Genomic DNA, 20,006 nt, shown 5'->3' with positions numbered 1-20,006 from the left:
TACAAAGGCTTCATACTCTGCTTTTAGACTTTCATAACTACTTTTACCTATTCCACGCAGTAGATTCAATGAACACTTTTCTTCGTATTGGGAGACTTTCGGTTGCATTATGATTCTTCATTTTTAATTGTGTTGTGATGAAATGCAAAGTCACTAAAAGGCAGTAGTGCACAATTTTGTCTGCAATCTAGTCTATCTCAGGAGATTCCATCCATAATTTAATATGTGTGGATGATGCTCCAAGTTAATAACACTTAAAAATATTTTTCTTTAAGGACCTCAATATTTTCATGTGTTCATCAAATTATCTTACATTTTGACTTTTTCTATATGAACTTTCTTAATCTATATTCTTCCAGGTATGTTATTTGAAAATAAACTTGTGACAAGATGGCATAGTAATGTCAATCTTCACCATCTTAACCTTACTCACTTCAAACTAACAAGAAATAAGTAAAATATACAAAGACATAGGCGAATTCAAAAAAGGATAAAGTTTTCCATGTATCACAATATACTAAAAATTGACTTGGTAGGTGGGCTGGAGCCAAGGGACTCTATGGACGTAAATTCACAGGTGAGAAGATACCTACTCTTTCAGGTAATGAGAATTGAATGTCCTAATAGAAGATTAGGTGCTTGAAGCCAAGGTAGAAGTGGAACATCTTTATTTGAGAAAAGTGTGTCAACATAGAGTTTTGGACATCAGTGGGCACATGACTGTGGAAATAGAATATTCAAACTTTCAAAAAATCCTCCAGGGAAGAACAGAACTAACTAACCATGGACTTTATGGATGGTTTTATGATATTTTCAATGTTGCTGAGGAGCAAGAGTTAGTAAACGGAATTCAGGATTAGAGAACTGGTGATTGGTGAGCATAATTGTGAAGTTAGTGCACAAGGAAGAATGAACACATCAATAGAAATAGAAAGAGGGAAAAACATTCCCATTCAAATAAGATCTGCAAATGAATGTACTAATAGGTAGCAACAAATATAATCCAGAATGAAAAAAAACAAAAAATGAACAATCACAACTTACAGAGGCCAGCAGGGGAAATGGATAAGAGATGGGGAAAACATGATATCAAAAGAGAGTGTCAGACAAATTCTGTCAACATCCTACTGACTACAAAGACAGATACAGGGTAGCCAAAGAAAGGTGGTTTTTGAACAATTCTAAATTTCTAGTGGCTTCAATACATGTAGTAATGGTGGGAATGATAAGATTTGGCTAGATTCTGGATATATTTTAATCATGCAGACAACAGGGTTTTATGGAAGATTAGACATAAGTTATAAGAGAAAGAATGGAATCAAGTGTGATGCTTAGTCAGAGAAAATTGCTCAGTGTCAAAAAATGGAGTAGTCATGTAAGAACTGAAACCGTAAAAATCCTAGAAGAAAATGTAGGCAGTACACTCTTTGACATTGGTCTTAGCCACATCCTTTTGAATACCATGTCTACTGGGGTAGGGGAAACAAAAGAAAAAGTTAACAAATAGGACTACATCAGACTAAAAAGTTTCTGCAAAGCAAAGGAAACCATCAAAAAAATGGAAAGACAACCGACCAAATGGGAGAAAACATTTGCAAATCATTTACCACACAGGGACTGATGTCCAAAGTATATAAAGAATTCACACTACTCAACAACAACAACAAAAAACAAGAAACCTGATCAAAACATTGGCAGAGGATATGAACAGACATTTTTTTCCAAGGAAGATATACAGATGGCCAACAGACACATGAAAAGATACTCAACATTGCTAATCATTAGCTAAATGCAAATCAAACTACAATGAGATATCACCTTACACCAGTCAGAGTGGCTATAATAACCAAGACAAAAAATAGCAAAGGCTGGAGAGGATGTGGAGAAAAGGAAATGCTCATGCACTGCTGGTGGGAATGCAAACTGGTGCAACCACTGTGGAAAACAGTATGGAGATTCCTCAAAAAACTAATAATAAAAATACCATATGACCCAGCTATCCCACTACTGGGTGTCTACCCAAACAACTTGAAATCAACAATCCAAAGTAACATACACACCCCTGTGTTCATCACAGCACTATTCACAATAGCCAAGACTTGGAAACAATCCAAGTGTCCATTGACTGATAATAGGATAAAAAAGATGTGGTGCGTGACACAATGGAATACTACTCAGCCATAAAAAAGACAAAACCATCCCATTTGCAGCAATATGGATGAACCTGGAGGATATTATGCTAAACAGAATAAGCCAGACTGAGAAAGACAAACACCATATCATTTCACTCATATCTGGAATATAAACAAACACATGGACAAAGAAAACAGTTCAGTGGTTATCAGGAGAAGGGGAGGGGGGCTGGCCACAGGAGGTGAAGGAGAGCACTTGTGTAGTGACAGACAAGAAATAGTGTACAATTAAAATTTCATAATGATGTAAACTATTATGAATCTCAATAAAAAATTGAGTAGTCATAAGTGATAGGAAAAATTGTGTGTATATCATATTTGTGGATTAATATTAGGATTTTGGTTTACAAAATGCTGAGTTTCATTTGCCTATTAGGCATCTACATGGGGATGTCCAGTTGGCAGTTGAATATATACTTCTGATATTTAAGGGAAAGTGTCTCTATGGAGACATAAATTTTGGAGTCCTTAGCATGTCAGTGGACTATCAACCATGAGTCTGAATGCTATTGCAAAGGAGTGATGGTAGCTATAGAGGAGGACTGAGTGCATATCCAAGAGATCCCCCAGATTAGGGGTTCGGGAGACAGGGAAGATGATAGTAGGAGATAGAGAAATAGTAGCCAATGAGTCATGATTAAATTGAAAATAATATACAATGCTGAAAGATGACAAAAGAAAGCATTTCAGTAAGTAATGAATGAGTCAATATTGCTTATAAGTTAATTAAAGGAATGATAGATAATTAAATAAAGGACTTAAGGTAGCTTTAAGAGTCCTTAATATGAGAGTCTAGGAGGAAGGACCTTACTGGTTTAACTTTAAAAAACAATGAGAGAAAAATTGAGCAGAGTGAGTAAAGACATCACTTTTGAAAAATCTTACTATAAAGTGAGCAGAAAATTGAAGATGTAGCTAGAACAAGAGTCCAAGAATGTTTTCTTCATGTATTTTTTTTAAAGAAATTCAAATATAACAGATGCTTTTGGAAATAAGTTAGTCAAAGCGTACAATGATGATGCAGGGGGATGATGGAAGAAGTATCAGAGTTGTAGCCTAAGGTAGGCAAGAGGTTTTTAGTTCTATGCACACAACAAAGTGTTGGTCTGATTAGGTGCAGATAAAACTAAACTTTAGACAAATCAGACCTAAATAAAAATATTTTTCTCATAAGGTGATATGTAGCACATTTTTTCTCTCCAAAACACGATTGGAGAAGGGGTGACATGCACTGAGTTTTTAATTAAAAAAACAAAACAAGAGAAAAGGCAACAATTTTTTAGTGTATCTATGCAGAATTCTAAAACGAGAAAGACTCAATCTGCCAATGCAAACATCAGGCTACTTAACAGGAGAGTTGTTTCAGTAATAGGATAAGGGAGAAGACTATCAAGTCACCTTAGGAATTAAAAAGGAAATTGAGCAAAGTATACCTGGATACTTCAAAAACTTTTGTAGTTTTGTGATTTTTAAATATTTAATCTATTCTAATTGCTTAGCAGGGACCCTAGCACCTAGTAAGTGTGGAGTGATTGTTGTTTAAGATGATCATGACAACCAGATGAGAAAATGAGACTTTATTTTTAGAATTTTCTTTCATTTCCTACACACACAACAATATATGAAATAAAAACATGCACTCTCCTCTGGTGACTGGTTTGGCTACCAGTCACTTTTTTACTTGAAAGCAAATGGGAAAAGACACCATATTATTTTAAATTTTATACTAACCTAAGTCATAATTAATCTCCATTAATAGGTTATTGCTTCTAGATCTATTTTTAATTTTCTTTATTTTCTTCCTAGGTAGCACACTAGGACCCATCCCATCTGTTATTTCTGAGGTCTAGTGACATGTTGTAAAAATAAATAATCCCTCAATACTCAGTAGCTTTATCCATTCTCTGTTTTGTCCATGTTTTGACACATCTGTCTCAGTAGTATAATTAGCATATAATGTCAGAAAAGTAAGTATTGAAATTCATTCATGATATTTGGATTCTCTTCCCTTTCTTATGTTGGGTCTCATCAAAGGTGGGGTGCCTTGGGTACTGGAACCTTCAGGAATCCCTAGTTTATGAACCATGATCAACTCAAAGAAGCTCCTATTTCCTTTGTTAAGATAAGATACACATGAATATGGTCATTGGTTGCCCAAAATAAGCAAGAGTTGATTGGCTAAGTTCTGGGTGCACGCATACATTTGTCTATTGTTCTTATGAACGAGTGGTTTAGAAAAAGCCACCAAAGGGGTCAACAGCTCATTAGTGTCCCAAAGTTTAGAGCTGAATGGCCCTAGGAAATTTTCACTTCAGCAATGAGAAATTCTCTGTCCTGAGCATGGAGTCATCACAACAACATTAATCATTTGGGGTAGGATTTTGACTCAGACACATCTAAGTTTAATCTAGGCTCCAGCACTTGCTTTGTAAATAAGTAAATTGTAATGACTGCAAGAAGCCTTGTACTATACTCATTTGTATAACAGGAACCATTGTAAAGCCTCATGGGAAAGCTGAAAGAATGAGAAATTAATAAAATCACCAAGCACAATTCTTGACATGTGAGACTGTCTCAATGTTTCCTGGAGTTATTTTTTGTTCCATAGACAGGACAGGACCAGCTAGCATGAATCACTATAGGAAGGAAAGTGTTGGATGGGGCAAGGTGAAGGAAGAGAAAAGAAAGAAAGAACATCTTCTGCATGACAACTGTAAATTTCAAGGGAGAATGGATGTTTTGATGCTCCCACTAGAGTCCTGCTTATATAGAGAAGCTGAGTGAAAGAAGTACCCAAATGAATATTAATGATGTCAATGATCATTTGTCATGGACATATGATAAAATGCATATAAATTAAAATAAATAACCTAAGCATATAGACACAAATAATGAAAACTCAAAAGAGAAAAGTAAGTTGGATAACAAGATATCTATATTATGAGAAATTTAAGGTTTTTAATTACACATGTTTTCTTATTTTGATGAAAAATATTTAAACATCAAAAATTTCACTGAAAACAGGGCTGGCCCCATGGCCGAGTGGTTAAGTTCGCGTGCTCCACTGCAGGCAGCCCAGTGTTTCGTTGGTTCGAATCCTGGGTGCGGACATGGCACTGCTCATCAAACCACGCTGAGGCAGCGTCCCACATGCCACAACTAGAAGGACCCACAACGAAGAATATACAACTATGTACAGGGGGCTGTGGGGAGAAAAATGAAAAAAAAATCGCACTGAAAACAATAAAAATCCTGAGCATCAACCACCCAGCACCATCAAATAAAATATATTGCCATCTTACATTAATTTTTATAAAGAAATAAAACAATACATGTATACTTGAAATCCCTCCTCTCTTCACACTTTATTTTCCCCATTCTTGATTATGTTTTCCTCTTCAAAGGAACCATTACACTGAAGTTGATATACATTATTCCCATGTGTTTTCAATTTACTTACTGTGATATGATGGGTTCATGAAGTGCTACCCCAAAATATGGCGCAGGGAATACTGAATATTAAGCTGAAGGAATTTGGGAAAACAGTAGAAGCATGATCACTCAGTTTCTCCATCTCTTTTCCCCTGAAACAAGTATAAAACTTTCATGTGAGCCCTGCCTATGCCCACAGGAAAGGGGCATCCTTGTCTGCAAAAACAAAGAGCAAGAATTCCAACAACCAATACTTGCTAAGTGTCCACCAGTTTATACTACATTTAGTTCATACTCTCTAACCTATCATATTTCTACATGACTACCCACTCTTCATCAACCTTAGCATAAAAATACTCTGGTTTAACTGCTTCTTCAGGTCTTCCTTCCTTATTAAGGCTCCCGCATCACATAAAATTAATTTTTTATTTTTGAGGAAGATTAGCCCTGAGCTAACTGCTGCCAATCCTCCTCTTTTTGCTGAGAAAGGCTGGCCCTGAGCTAACGTCTGTGCCCACCTTCCTCTACTTTATATGTGGGACGCCTGCCACAGCATGGCTGGTGGTGCAATGTCTGCATCCGGATCCAAACTGGTGAACCCCAGGCTGCTGAAGCAGAATGTGCACGCTTAACTGCTGCACCACCAGGCCAGCCCCATAAAACTAATATTAAATAAATATGTATACTTTTCTCCTGTTGATATGTCTTTTGGTCAGGTTAATTTTCAGTCCCAGCCTTGGAATCTAAGAAGGTCAAGGAAAACTTTTTCCTCCTCTATAGCACTATCTATAAACGATGTTATTATTCTGTGTTTTAATTTTTTGTATACTGTAAATGTCATTTTGAAATTCATGTCTAAAAACAATACATTTCAGGTTTTACCATCTTTGGTATATTTCATTCTAGTTCATTACATTTAACTATGTTACATATTTCACTGTCCATGACATAATTTTATCATCTCAGTTAGGCATTTTGACTGTGGCATAAATATGCATGTGTATGCATATAATATATACACAATACACATATAAGCGTGTGAAAAAACAGTTTAAAATAATACCTGGAAACTTACCAAATTCAAAACTTCTTGCCTGGGAAGCAGAAGAGGGGAATGGAATAGAACATTAAGTATATATCATATTTATGTATGCTATTATTACTTTAAGAATATAATTCTAATGGCAAAATGTTGACATTTGTAAATTCTAAAGTCTATCCCATTAATCTGTACTATTCTCACTTTAAAATATTTCACGCAAAAATAGAGATACCAGTAGGCTGTAGACATAGGTTGTGGAATTGAATTGGTTCTTCACATTCTCCCCAGCCTCATCATCACCAGGTAACAGGTAAAGAACAGAAAGAAATATACTCTACTTATTTATATCAGGAAAAAAGAGGGAATGGAAAAATAAGGAGAAAGTAACCAGTCTAACTTTGACTAGTAGACAAAAGCCTCTCCCTATTTGCAAAACATAAAGAGAGGGACTTCAGATAACCTGGGTGCTAATACTAAGCAGTGACTTTCAGTTCTCCTTTGGATGTTGAGAAATAAAAATCAAGCTTTCTACTCAGGGACACAGAAATACAGAGTGAACCACTAGTTTTCTGTGCAAAGTGGTTTTTCCTGAAATGTGTCTCAGTAGTGCTGCCTACTGACCAACACATAAATGGACAGTTTAGTTTTTGCAGAATCAGAATTTCAGTGAATGAATGGACAAATTATTAACAGGTGCTGGACCATAAGAATTAATTCAATTCGTGCCTCACATCAAAGGTAAAACTAAATTCCAGGTGAGTTCATGCCTCAAATATAAAAACCAAAACTACAAATTATTCAGATTCAATTAAGTAAGAGTTTCATAATCAGTATCTACTGAGCACAAGGCATTATGGAAAGTTTTGACAAATTTCACTATATTAAAACTAAGCACTTGTGTTCATTCATAAAACACTATAAAGTATATGTAAAAGCAAGCCACATACATAAAGAAGAAATTAGCAATGAGTATCACTCACAAGCATGAATATCCTGGTATTATAAAGATCCGTTGGGAATTAATAAGAAAATAATATACAGCTTGATAGAAAAACCGTAAACGGATATTTAACAGAAAGTAAAAATAAACGGCACATAATATGTGAAAACACTCTCAATCTTGTTAATCATAAGGGGCATGCCAAATAGTGAAAATAATTTTCATGCACCTAGATTGTCAGTATAAATGAAAATGCATTGGTGATGATATGGATCACCAGGAAATTCCAGTGGATGTGTAGTGCTTCAATCACTTAAGAAAAGTCTTTGGAAATATCCGAAGAATCAGTACTCCCATACACCAAATGATTCTATGCAAAGTACAAAATATTCTTCTTCTCACTAGGAAACATGTATGACAATATTTAAACAGGGACTCCTTTGTTTGCAAATGCAGAAAACTACCAACCAAAATATCTTTCAACTTTACAAAGATACCTATATTATAATGTCAACATACATAATATAATAATAGAAAGCAATGAAAATAAATTACTGCTAAAACCAACAACAATTTTGAACCTCAAAAGCACAAAGGTGGAAAAACTATCAAGACATAAAAAGCATACATTCAACATTTGCAAAAGAAGGCAAATTATAAATTGGATAGAGATACATATGCAATGATAAAACAATGACATTGACTCATAGAGCCCATTTCAGAGGGGAAATAGGATTGAATATTGGCAATTTCATAGGAATCAATATCATAGAAGAACAGCAAAGAAATTATAAATTGAGATTTCACTGTAGTGCTTACTTGGAGAAAGAGAGAGTGATGTGACTGGGACACACTTCAAGTGGATTCTCTGATTATGGCATTGTTTTATTTCTTCACCCAGGTGAAGAATATGTTTCATTATGTTACTGTTCTTTAAGAACTATAGATACATTTGTACACTATTTTGTATATATTTTAACAAGAAAAATTTCTGAAAGGCCTTCATATTTCAGATTCTAAACACATTCTCCAAGAGGCTTCTAGTATTAAAGATCCTCATTTCAAACTTCAAAGTACAGCAGAATCCCATAAAATATTTTAAAGTGTGAATCCTTTGATGTCTCTGCAGAGATTCAAAGTCTATAGCTCTTGTGTGAGGTCCAGGAAACTTCCTGTCATATAAAAGCCTCAGCTGACTCAGTTTTGCAAGTGTTCTATGGAAGTCGATGCAGGACTCTCTGCCCTGCAAGATATGGTGACACCAGCCAGGGAGCTGTCCTCAAATTGTGGTGCTGAGTATAATGCCTATCTCTCCATTCCGTGAGGACACAACAGAAAGCAGCCTGGGCACTTTCTTGATTGTCCTGTGATACTTCCATCGTTTTCATCCACCAACAGACGGAAATGGTTCTGACTAACGGCCCTGCTTTTTTCTGCTTTGGGGAAAGATTCTCCTGCTAATCCTGACAGCTTTCATTTTCTCCTGTGCTGTTTTACACTCAATATTCCCTTCTAAAAGTAAAGTACATCTCCACAGAAAAAAACTGTTTTCTTCATAGACACATTAGAAAGTTTTGCAGGAGAGCCCAAAGACTACAAGAAATCCTTTAATAATTCAAAGATTTAATTCATTTTACCCAACCATGTTTCTCTGTTTGGACTCCAGCAGAGATGAATGAGAAATACAGCAAGATGAGGTGACCAAGGAGAAAGTAAAAACTCAGATACATTATTATAAATAAATCAGTAGCGAGGAATCACAGCTAGCAAAATGTGAGAAAAATATTACTAGTCTTTGATATTTCTAGACAATAATTATTCTCATGATTATGTTACTCAGACCAGAAAATGCTTCTGATGAATATTACAAAAATATTAAATAAATCTCATGTTGAAGTCAATGTGAATAAAATATGTGTGAGTAAAAGTTACTAGATTAATGGACATCAGCAAGATATGGAACACTTCTGTATATGGACACTGGTTAAATTTCATTGAGTATTTTTATCTGCCAGGCATCGTCGTGAAAGTTTGTAGTGGTTATGGGGATGGCTTCTTAACAGCAATTACGTTCCAGAGGGTGAGTTAGTCAAAGCCTCTCCTGGTAATAATTTTCCCCATCCAAGGAATTACATTCAGAAGAAGCTAATTTTTCTACTCTTAGTAATGAGGTGAAGAGATTGATTCCATAGAAAGATACATTAATCACCAGATCCTCTATTAGCAATAGGCCCAGGAAAGGGCAGTTAATTTTCTGTTTCAAGAGATCATGTCTGGATATGACAGGTCCATCTGTTGCAAACATCTGAAACATGAGTGGAACCAGACCTTGTTTGAAGACACCATGTGAAGGAATGAATGAAGCCTTACTGTCCAGGTCCTGTATTTTCCCTATCTCTGAACTTCTTATGGTGAAAGACAACTCTATTTTTTTTTCACGATTTATTGAGGTATAATTGACAAAATTTTACAAATTTCAGCTGTTCAATGTGGTGATTTGATGTACTTGTATATTGTGCATTGATTACCACAAGGAAGTTAGTTAACACATCCGTCACCTCATAACTCTCTTTATTATTTGAGTATATTAGAGTCAGGGTTTCTTATCCTTATTACAAACAAAGACCTCCTCATTGATATAGCTCACTCATCTCCTATCACATCAAACCTCTAAGATAATCTAATTACACCATTCTACAGAAACTGGAATTAAGTTTAGTGGATGTTGATGTTACCCCACTCAGATACAGTTTCCCAGTGACTGGGCTCAGTTGTTAATGAATTGAAGCATGAAATATCAGCTCTCTTGTTCCACAGCACTTTTAACTCTGTCTGTCTTATTTCTTTTAGCATAACGCCCTCAAGGTCCATCCATTTTTGTTCTCGTCTTTTCTAACACTGAATTGCAATTCTCATGATCTTAACAATAGAATCAGGCATAAGTCATCTCGAACGATCACCACAGCCTTGGTAAATCCTTTCCCAGCCCTACCCAGTTCATCCACTTCACTTCTACAAACATTTGCCCAAAAATCTCTATTAGAAGAACCTCTGACTCATTTTCTCCTCAGGGAATCTGACTCAGAAACTGAGATTAGAGATTGGAAATCACTTGACAAACATCACAGAGCTAGATAAAGTGCAAAGTAGGTTTCCACTCCAATTTAAAATGCTCTTGGTCCTTATGCTATCTGGTCATTTTAGAAGAAGTTGATGATGGAAATCAGGCATTCTCACTCACCCAATATTCTTTTCACTTTGACTATTCTAGAAACATCAGCCCAAAGCAGACGGGAAAGTCACTGAAAAGAAGGTACACTACCAATTATTTTTCTCAAGGCTCCTTTCATGTCCCTGTTCCTCAGGCTGTAGATAAAGGGGTTCAACATGGGAGTAACCATATTGTATATCACCGAAGCTACTGCCATCTTCCTGGAAGAGTGTGTAAATACAGAACTAATATATACCCCCACACCTGTCCCATAGAATAAAGACACAGCTGAGAGGTGAGACCCACAGGTGGAAAAAGCTTTATACTTTCCACCTACTGATGGCACTCTCAAAATAGATGATGCAATTTGAGTATAAGAGAAAATAATTCCAGAAGGAGGAACACAACCATATATGCTAGCTGCAAGATAAATCAGGATGCTATTGATGAGGGTATCAGAACAGGCAATCTTGATGACCTGAGCAATTTCACAGAAAAAGAGGGGGATTTCTGGGTCTGGACAGAAGGACAAACGCAACACCATCAGACTGTGGATGAGGGCATTTAAAATGCTAATGAGCAGTGAGAGTAGAATCAGCAGGCCACAGAAGCGGGGGTTCATGATGACTGTGTACCTCAGTGGGTGGCAAATGGCTATATATCGGTCATAGGCCATAACTGCAAGGAGAAAATTTTCTAAATTAGGAAAAGCCAGGGCAAAGTAGACCTGTGTGAGGCAGCCTGTATAAGTGATGCTCTGATTCTGCTCTTTCATGTTCAGCAGCATCTTTGGGATTGTGGTTGTGCTTAAACAGATGTCAGTAAAGGACAGATTGGAGAGAAAGAAGTACATAGGGGTGTGCAGATTGGAGTCAGTGATGATAGCCAGGATGATGAGCAGGTTTCCCAGGACAGTGACCAGATAAATGGACAGGAACAAGATGAACATGAGGGACTTAAGTTTGGGATCATTTGTTACTTCCATAAGATGAAATTCTATAACATCTGTTTCATTTGTGGGTTTCATGTTGTTGGCAAGTCTGATGGAAAAGATAGGATAGCAAAACAGTCAAATCTGTGCTCCACCATCAGGAGCATCACCAGTGGCAAATACTGTTCTGAAAGGAAGGAGACAAATGTAAGGAAACATCAAGGGAGTGTCTTCTGTAAGTTTATTTTTACTTTTTTAAAAAACTTGAAGCTGATAAAACAGAATGCCAACATTTCTTAATTCAGGAAATGGTTAAGGGTGAGCATTTTTTAAAATTAGCTATATTGTCCTGATTATTTAAAATTATGGTTACTTTATAAGAGAAATATATAGACTAGGGAGACAGCTTGAAGACTATGTCTGGATCCCTTGAGACCTCAGGTCCATGCAACAGAAATAGTACAAAGATATGTTAAGGAGGAGGAATGGGAAAATAAGCCAAAATTTGCCAAGCCTTCTGCACCCTACCATCACAGGAATGCAAGTAGATGTGACAGAATTTTGTGACAGTCATCCTGTTTTAGAAGAGGCAGATTTCTGATCAGGAAGAAAGTGGTACTGGCCACAGTAGACTGAGTTACAAGTTAAGTGGACAAAAAGTTCTTGCATTTTGGTGCAAAGATACAAGAAAACATGAGAATAAAATGACAGACATCTGGGTGACTTAATCATCTAACGTATTTACTTTCTTCATGGTTTCCCCTGAATGAACCGGTAGGAAAATACCTGCCCCCATTTCCAAACATTGACTAAAGGATATTAATTTACCGGGTTAGCATAAGAGCAAAATGATGTTTGATATGTTCTCTGCATGCAGCATCTGGGAGATCTTTCCTCAGGAAATGCAAAGAGATTGAGTGAGCCACTGGGATCCCGAGAAAGATGGAGCATCTATGGGAGGAAGCTCAGGTGCACTGCTTCTTTTCTGTGGAAGGATTGTGGAAGGAAGTGCTTACAGGCAGACTACAATCTCTGTATCCCTAGAGGCTCAGTTTCTGAAGCTCCTCATTAGCCAAGCAGTGTTATTGTCATTGAGGCAGTGCAAATCCTTATAGACCAAAACCCCAGAGGCAGGAATTAAGGATGGTTGCTTTCCTGACTCTGATGCATTGTACACCATTCTCAATCCAGTTTATAAAGAAATGGGGAAAAAAGCCTAAATTCATATGGAACCATATAAGACCCCTAGCAATCAAAGTTATATTGAGCAAGAAGAACAAAGCTAGAGACATCACACTCCATGACATCGAATTATACTACAAACCTATAGTAATCAAAACACTGTGGAACTGGCATAAACACAGACACATAGGCCACTGGAACAGAATAAAGAGACCAGAAATAAACCCATGCATAAATGCCCAACTAATCTTTGATAAGGTCTCCAAGAGTACACAATGGGGAAAGAATAGTCTCTTCAATAAATGGTGTCAGGAAACTGGATCTCCACATCCAAAAGAATAAAATTATGTGACTATCTTACACCACACACAAAAAAATTTGAATGGACACAAAACTTAAACAAAATACCTGAAATCATAAAACTCCTAGAAGAAAACATAAGGTAACAGCTCCTTGACATTGGCCTTGGCAATGACTTTTTGAATATGACACCAAAAACACAAGCCACAGGAGAAAAAATAATAAAGGAGGATTACATCATACTAAAAAGCTTCAGCATAGCAAAAGGAAACAAAAAATGAGAAGACGACCTGAAAAATGGGAAAAATATTTGCAAGCCACACATCTGATAAGGAGTTAATATCCAAAATATATAAGGAACATGCAAGTCAATAGCAAAATAGTAACCAAATTAAAAAGGGGGCAAAGGGGCTGAATAGACATTTCTCCAAAGAAGGCATACGAGTGGCCAACAAGTATATGAAAAAGTTCAACATGACTAATCATCAGAAAAAAGCAAATCAAAACCACAATATGAAACCATCTCACCCATGTTAGGATGCCTATTATTAAGAAAACAAAACCAAAAAATGAAAGATGATGAGTGTTGGCGATGATGTGAAGAAAAGGCAAGCCTAGGACACGGTTGTTGGGAATGTAAATTGGTGCAGCCAATACGGAAAACACTATGCAAGTACCTCAAAAAATTGAAAAGAGAACTACCAGCAATCTCACTTCTGAGTATATATTCAAGGAATTAAAATCAGGATCTCAAATAAATATATGTACTCCCATGTCTACTGCAGCATTATTCCAAACAGTCAAGATATGGAACCAATCTAAATATCCATCAGCACATAAATAGATAGAGAAAATGTGGTGTATACATACAATGAGATATTATTCAGCCTTAGAAAGAGAAGTAAATCCTGCTATTTGTGACAACATGGATGAACCCAGAGGACCTTATACTAAGTATAATAATCTAGATACAGAAGGACATATATTGTATAATCTCTCTTGTATGTGGAATCGAATATAGTCAAACTCAAACACAGAGTCAAAATGATGTTTGCCTGGGACAGGGAAGAGGGGTAAATGGAGAAGTGATGGCCAAAGGTTACAAAGTTTCAGTTAAGCAAGATAAATAAGTTCTGGAAATCTACTAGAAAGCATAGTGCCTACAGCAACAATACTGTAGTGTACGCTTAAAATTGGCTAAAAGGGTAGGTCTTAAGCTATGTGTTTTGATCACAAATAACAATAGCAATAATGATGATGATGATGATGATGATGATGATAATGAACAGGATAAGAGGAAACTTTGGGAGGTTATGGATATGCCCACAATCTTAAAGGTTGTGATGGTTTCACAGGTGTATACTTATCCTCAAACGCAATGAGCTATATACATTAGTATGCACAGCTTTTTACATGTCAATTATATTGAAATAATGTGGTTTTTAAAATATAATACTAATTAAGTAAGTGAAATCATGAGTGTACTAAAAAAATCAGTCTTAGAAGTTCAGGTCCTCTTCCTTTCTTTTTCTGGTTGGACCCCACTAAAGTATGGGTCAGCCAGCCTTCATTACTGCCTCTTGAGGATTTTCAGAAGACATGCACTAGCATAAACTCCAGGACACTCCTATTTCCTGGGTTAAGATGAGACGCTAGAGAATTTTGACATTGGATCCTTCCAAACTGGGAAGACTTAATTGGCTCAGTCCAGAGCCTATCAATGTATTTTCCATTATTCTTATAAAACAATGATTTGGAAAATTTCTTTAGTGATGTTTTAAAGGAGAATAGCTCATTAGGATCTTTTTTCCAATTATTTTATTGAGATCATAATGGTTTATAACATTGTGCAAATTTGGAGTGTACATTATCATTTATCAATTTCTGTATAGACTTTATCATGTACACCACCAGTAGTACTTATCCTTCACTGTACATATGTGCTCTTTTATGTTCAGCAGCATCTTTGGGATTGTGGTTGTGCTTAAACAGATGTCAGTACAGCCCCCTTCCCCTCTGGTAACCACTAATCTGTTCTCTTTTTTCCTGTTTATCTTCCACATATGAGTGAAATCATACAGTATTTCTCTTTCTCTTGCTTATTTCGCTTAGCATCACAACCTCAAGATCCTTCCATGTTGTTGCAAATGGGGCAATTTTCTTTTCTTATGGCTGAGTAGTACTCCATTGTATATGTTTACCACATCTTCTTTATCCATTCTTCCATAAAAGGGCGCTTGGGTTGCTCCCAAGACTTGACTATTGTGAATAACGCTGGAATTAATAAAGGGTGCATAAATCTGCTTGGATTGTTGATTTCAAGATTTTGGATAAATACCCAGCAGTGGGATAGCTGGATCATATGGTAGTACTATTTTTAATTTTTCAGGTAATATCCATACTGTTTTCCATAGTGGCTTCACCAGTTTGCATTCATGCACCAGGAGTATATGAATGTCCCCTTTTCTCCACATCCTCACCAACATCCGTTATTTTTTGTCTTGGTAATAATAGCCATTCTGACAAGTGTAACATGATATTTCATTGTAGTTTTGATTTGAATTTCCCTAATAATTAGTGATGTTGACTATCTTTTCATGTTTTTGTTGGCCATGTGTATATCCTCTTTGGAAAAGCGTGTGTTCATATTCTCTGCCCAAATAAATGCAGAGTGAACATTTGACAAGGTCCAACATCCACTTATGGTAAAATCTCTCAAAAAAATCACTCAATAAAGTGGGTATAGAAGGAAAGTACCTCCACACAATAAAGGCCATATGTAACAAACCCACAGCCAGCCTCATATTCAACAGTGAAATATTGAAAGTCACCCCTTGGAGAACATGAACAAGACAAGGGTGCCCACTCTTACCACTCCTATTCAAATAATACTGGAGGCTTTGGTCAGAGCAATTAGGCAAGAAAAAGGAATAAAGGAATCCAAATATAAAAGGAACAAGTGAAACTCTCACTGTTTTCAGATGGCATGATTCTATATATGTAAAACCCTAAAGAATCCATCAGAAAACTATTAGAAATAATCCAAAACTACAGCAAAGTTTCAGGGTACAAAATCAACTTAAGGTTCAGTTGTGTTTATACTAAGGCAAGGGAAACAAAAGAAAAAAATAACAAATGGGAGTACATCAGGCTGAAAAGTCTCTGCAGGGCAAAGGAAATCATGAACGAAATGAAAAGACCCACAAACTGGAAGAAAATATTTGCAACATCGTATATCCAACAAGGGGTTAATATCCAAAATAGAAAAAGAACTCATACAACTCAACAATAAAAAAACAAACAACCTGATCATTGGGATCTTAATGTTTAAAGATAAATGGCAATATAAAAACTCTGCTTCCTGAATCATAAAATCTGAGCCAAACGTGGAGTTGTAAAAAGAACTATAGTGGAATTGATCATTTGGTGCAAATTTGGACTCAGATACACCTGAACTTATTCCAGCCTCTGGCATGTGCTTAAGGAACAGGGAAATTTTCACAGCTATGTGAGAATCCTCTGTTTCCACACGTGTGAAGGGAACCATCATGAAAACTTATAGGGGATACGTCAAGGATGAGAAATACATGGAGAAAAACACAAAGCATAGTGCTTGACATATGGGCCCTTCTCAATATCACCTATAGTGATTTGTTTTTGGCATAACCATGATTTGACAAAGTGACAGGTTCATTATAGGAAGGAAAGTGAGTGGTGAGATAAGATGAAAGAGAGAAAAAAAGAATGATCTTGGTATGGTAACTGCAAGTTTCAGAAAGGATTCATGTACTGACACTCCCATTGTAAATCTTGCTCATGTACAGAAGCAGAGGGAAGGAGGAAGCACTGGTACATTTCATTCTGGTTCATTAGCCTCTACTCTTTTGCTATATTCCCCTGTATTACAACATCACAATTCATTTTTTCTTGAAGGAATAGGCATTTTCTTTTTTTTTTGAGGAAGATCAGCCCTGAGCTAACATCTGCCACCAGTCCTCCTCTTTTTGCTAAGGAAGATTGGCCCCGAGCTGAAATCCATACCCATCTATCTCTACTTTATATGTGGAACTCCTGCCACAGCTTGGCTTGATAAGCACTAAGTAGATCCATACTTGGGATCAGAAACTGCAAATCCCTGGCCACGGAAGCAGAGTGTGTAAACTTAACCACTACACCACCAGGCTGGCCCTGGAATGAGCATTTTCATTGTGACACATATGCACATGCACGAACACAAAGGTATGTGTGTGTAAGAGTAGTTTAAAACAATGCCAAGGAACTCAAAAAATTCAAGACTGTCATCTCATCTGGGAATGGAAGGACAAGAATAGAGGAAAATAAAAAAGAATGTTGTCTCTATACAAAATATTTTATTACTTAAAGAGGAGAAATATAACAGCAAATGTCAAAATTTATTAACTCTGGAAACAGATACATGAGTACTTGTCCTGATATTCTGTGTTATTCTGTCTTTTAAAAGATTTCATCGGTTACTAAAGATATATTTATACAATGGATATAGCCTATGGGCTTCTTTTTATCCATTTCCTCTGCCTCCTAGAAAGGCAACAGGGTCAACCAATCATCATCACTACGAACGACTGTGAAGAATCATACACAGAACAATAAACATGAGATGAACATCCACCTTCATTCCCTGCCAGGAAATTAAGGAATACTTTAGAGAATTCTAGAAAACTCCACAAAATTGTGCAAGGGCAGATTTCTCCTGAGAAAGGAAAAAGATCCTAGAATTTTACTGTCATAGTAGAAGATTATCTGATTGATGATTATTGTTGCAAAGGTACAAGAAAACACGTCAGATGATAGATAGTTAGGCAAAATCTTCATCGATGAATAAGATCGAGTTATCTTCAGCATGTTCCCACTCATCCCAAGATGGAATGGTATACAAACACCTGTCTCTATTTGAAAAACAGACTAGGGAACTTCAGATGATCTTTGACCCAAACGTAAAGAAAGACATCTGGTTCTCCGTTTGATATTGAAGGAGAGAAATGAGCCCTGTTCTCATGGAAAATGGAAACGTAGAGTGAAGGCTGGGCTGTTGTACAAAAGTGATGGTCCCTGGGAAGAGGCTCAAATGCACTGACTAGTGACCTGAGCAGGGCTATTGAGTCGGGTGGCCAGAGGTGGATACTTGGAAGTCTCTGTGGCCCTTGGGGCTTCAATATCCAAAGATCTTCATTAGTCAAACTCTTTTGCTATCATTCTGATCCCAGGACAGTGAAAACCCTTTAAAGCACAGAAAAGAAGAACTAAAAAATTCCCTCACCCTGGGGCCAAAGTATGCAATTCTCTTCCATTCAGCTATTTCTATTCACATCTATTTCAAGTACCTTTAACACATGGACAAAATTTCCTTCTGTAATTGGATTCTAGTCTTTTTTCCTAAGGTACATTCAAAGGTACCCTTTATAACAACAGTATGAGGAAGACTGAAGATACTTATCTTCAAAAATATAGTTTAATATGGCTATACATCTTATAAAATGCAAGAGATAATACAGCAAATATACCCTATAAAGAATATTCCAAAGACTAACTCTATTAATGGTTCATTGAATTCTCATTCTACAAATTATATTCAGCAGGGTCTAATATATTCCCTATACTAAATAAAAAGACTGTGCCTAAAAAAAGTCTGTGGCGTTTTGCCAGCGAAGTGACAAAATAGCACATGGGGCAGCTTAAAGTCTTCTCCTCTCAAGAAACATTGAAAAACAAGCAGTAACTGTCAGAACTAACTTTGTCAGAACTCCTGAAAAGAGTCAAAATACAGCAACCAAGTGAGTGCCAATCAAGAAAATAGCAACTTCAAACTGGTAGAAAAGTTTTGTGGCATTCTACTTGCCGTTACCCCACTCCTTCTCTAGCATGGCAGTAGTCTTAGTCTTAATATGGTCACATCCTGTGTTCTCAGTATGAGATGTCCATTGATTCAGAGAACTCAGAGTAGAACTTCCTTCTCAAATCATTCTGTATTTCTGCTCTAACCTGTCTGGAAGCTACCTGAGGAATTGGCACAAAGCACTCATCTCTCTTTTGCCTGAGAATTCAAGCTGGAAAAGCAGTGGGCATTTTTTGAAAAGAACACAAACCAAACTAACAGCTGATATATGTCTATGGTAAAAGATTAAAGTAAAAACATAAAATAGACCAGCTCAGACCTACAGCAAAAACAGTGGAAATTTTCTTCAGGGGATTAGGACATTTAAAACCAGCCAAATATATGGGAGAATTTAGAAAGCCACATGCATGCCCATAGCAAGACATATACTAAGGAAATACCAGAGAAGATTCTAAACTTTCATACTGATTTCTAAGTTAAGTGCAAACCTGGGTAAGTGTTGAAAGAGTACTGTACCACAGATCCAATCTGTAAAGACTGAGAGATGTATGTTGTTTCTTTTATTGTTTGTATCACTTATGCCGCTCAAGGAAATTTATCAAAGAATTAGCTGAACAAAGCCAAAGAACATAATTTCAGTGACCACATACAACAAGGATTACAGTCTCTGCGAATATATTTTTGGAAAGTCACTAAATGAATAGACTACTAACATGTTCAACTACTTTTTAAAAGAAACCTGTGGGGAAAATTCATATGTACAAAGCTAACACATTATAGTATTGAGTCTAAGGAGTAGAAAAAAAAAAGAATGAAGAAAAGTAAGTTTGCTCTAAGGAACCTATGGGACTCCACCACATGGAAAAAAAGGCATTATTGGAGTTCCAGAAGGAGAATAAAAAGA

At 36.5% G+C, this 20,006-nt stretch overlaps 1 protein-coding gene across 1 annotated transcript; it reads right to left on the bottom strand.

Moving 5' to 3' along the window:
- Positions 1 to 10,905: 10,905 nt before the first annotated feature.
- LOC106823679 (olfactory receptor 7G2-like) lies at positions 10,906 to 11,844 on the bottom strand. The gene has a single exon (XM_014829496.3). It carries the CDS (start codon positions 11,842 to 11,844, stop codon positions 10,906 to 10,908), a length of 939 nt encoding a protein of 312 aa, XP_014684982.1.
- Positions 11,845 to 20,006: the final 8,162 nt, after the last annotated feature.

The sequence above is a fragment of the Equus asinus genome, chromosome 20 (assembly GCF_041296235.1).
Source record: "Equus asinus isolate D_3611 breed Donkey chromosome 20, EquAss-T2T_v2, whole genome shotgun sequence".
Lineage (NCBI taxonomy): Eukaryota > Metazoa > Chordata > Mammalia > Perissodactyla > Equidae > Equus > Equus asinus.
This window is presented reverse-complemented; position numbering and strand designations above follow the sequence as displayed.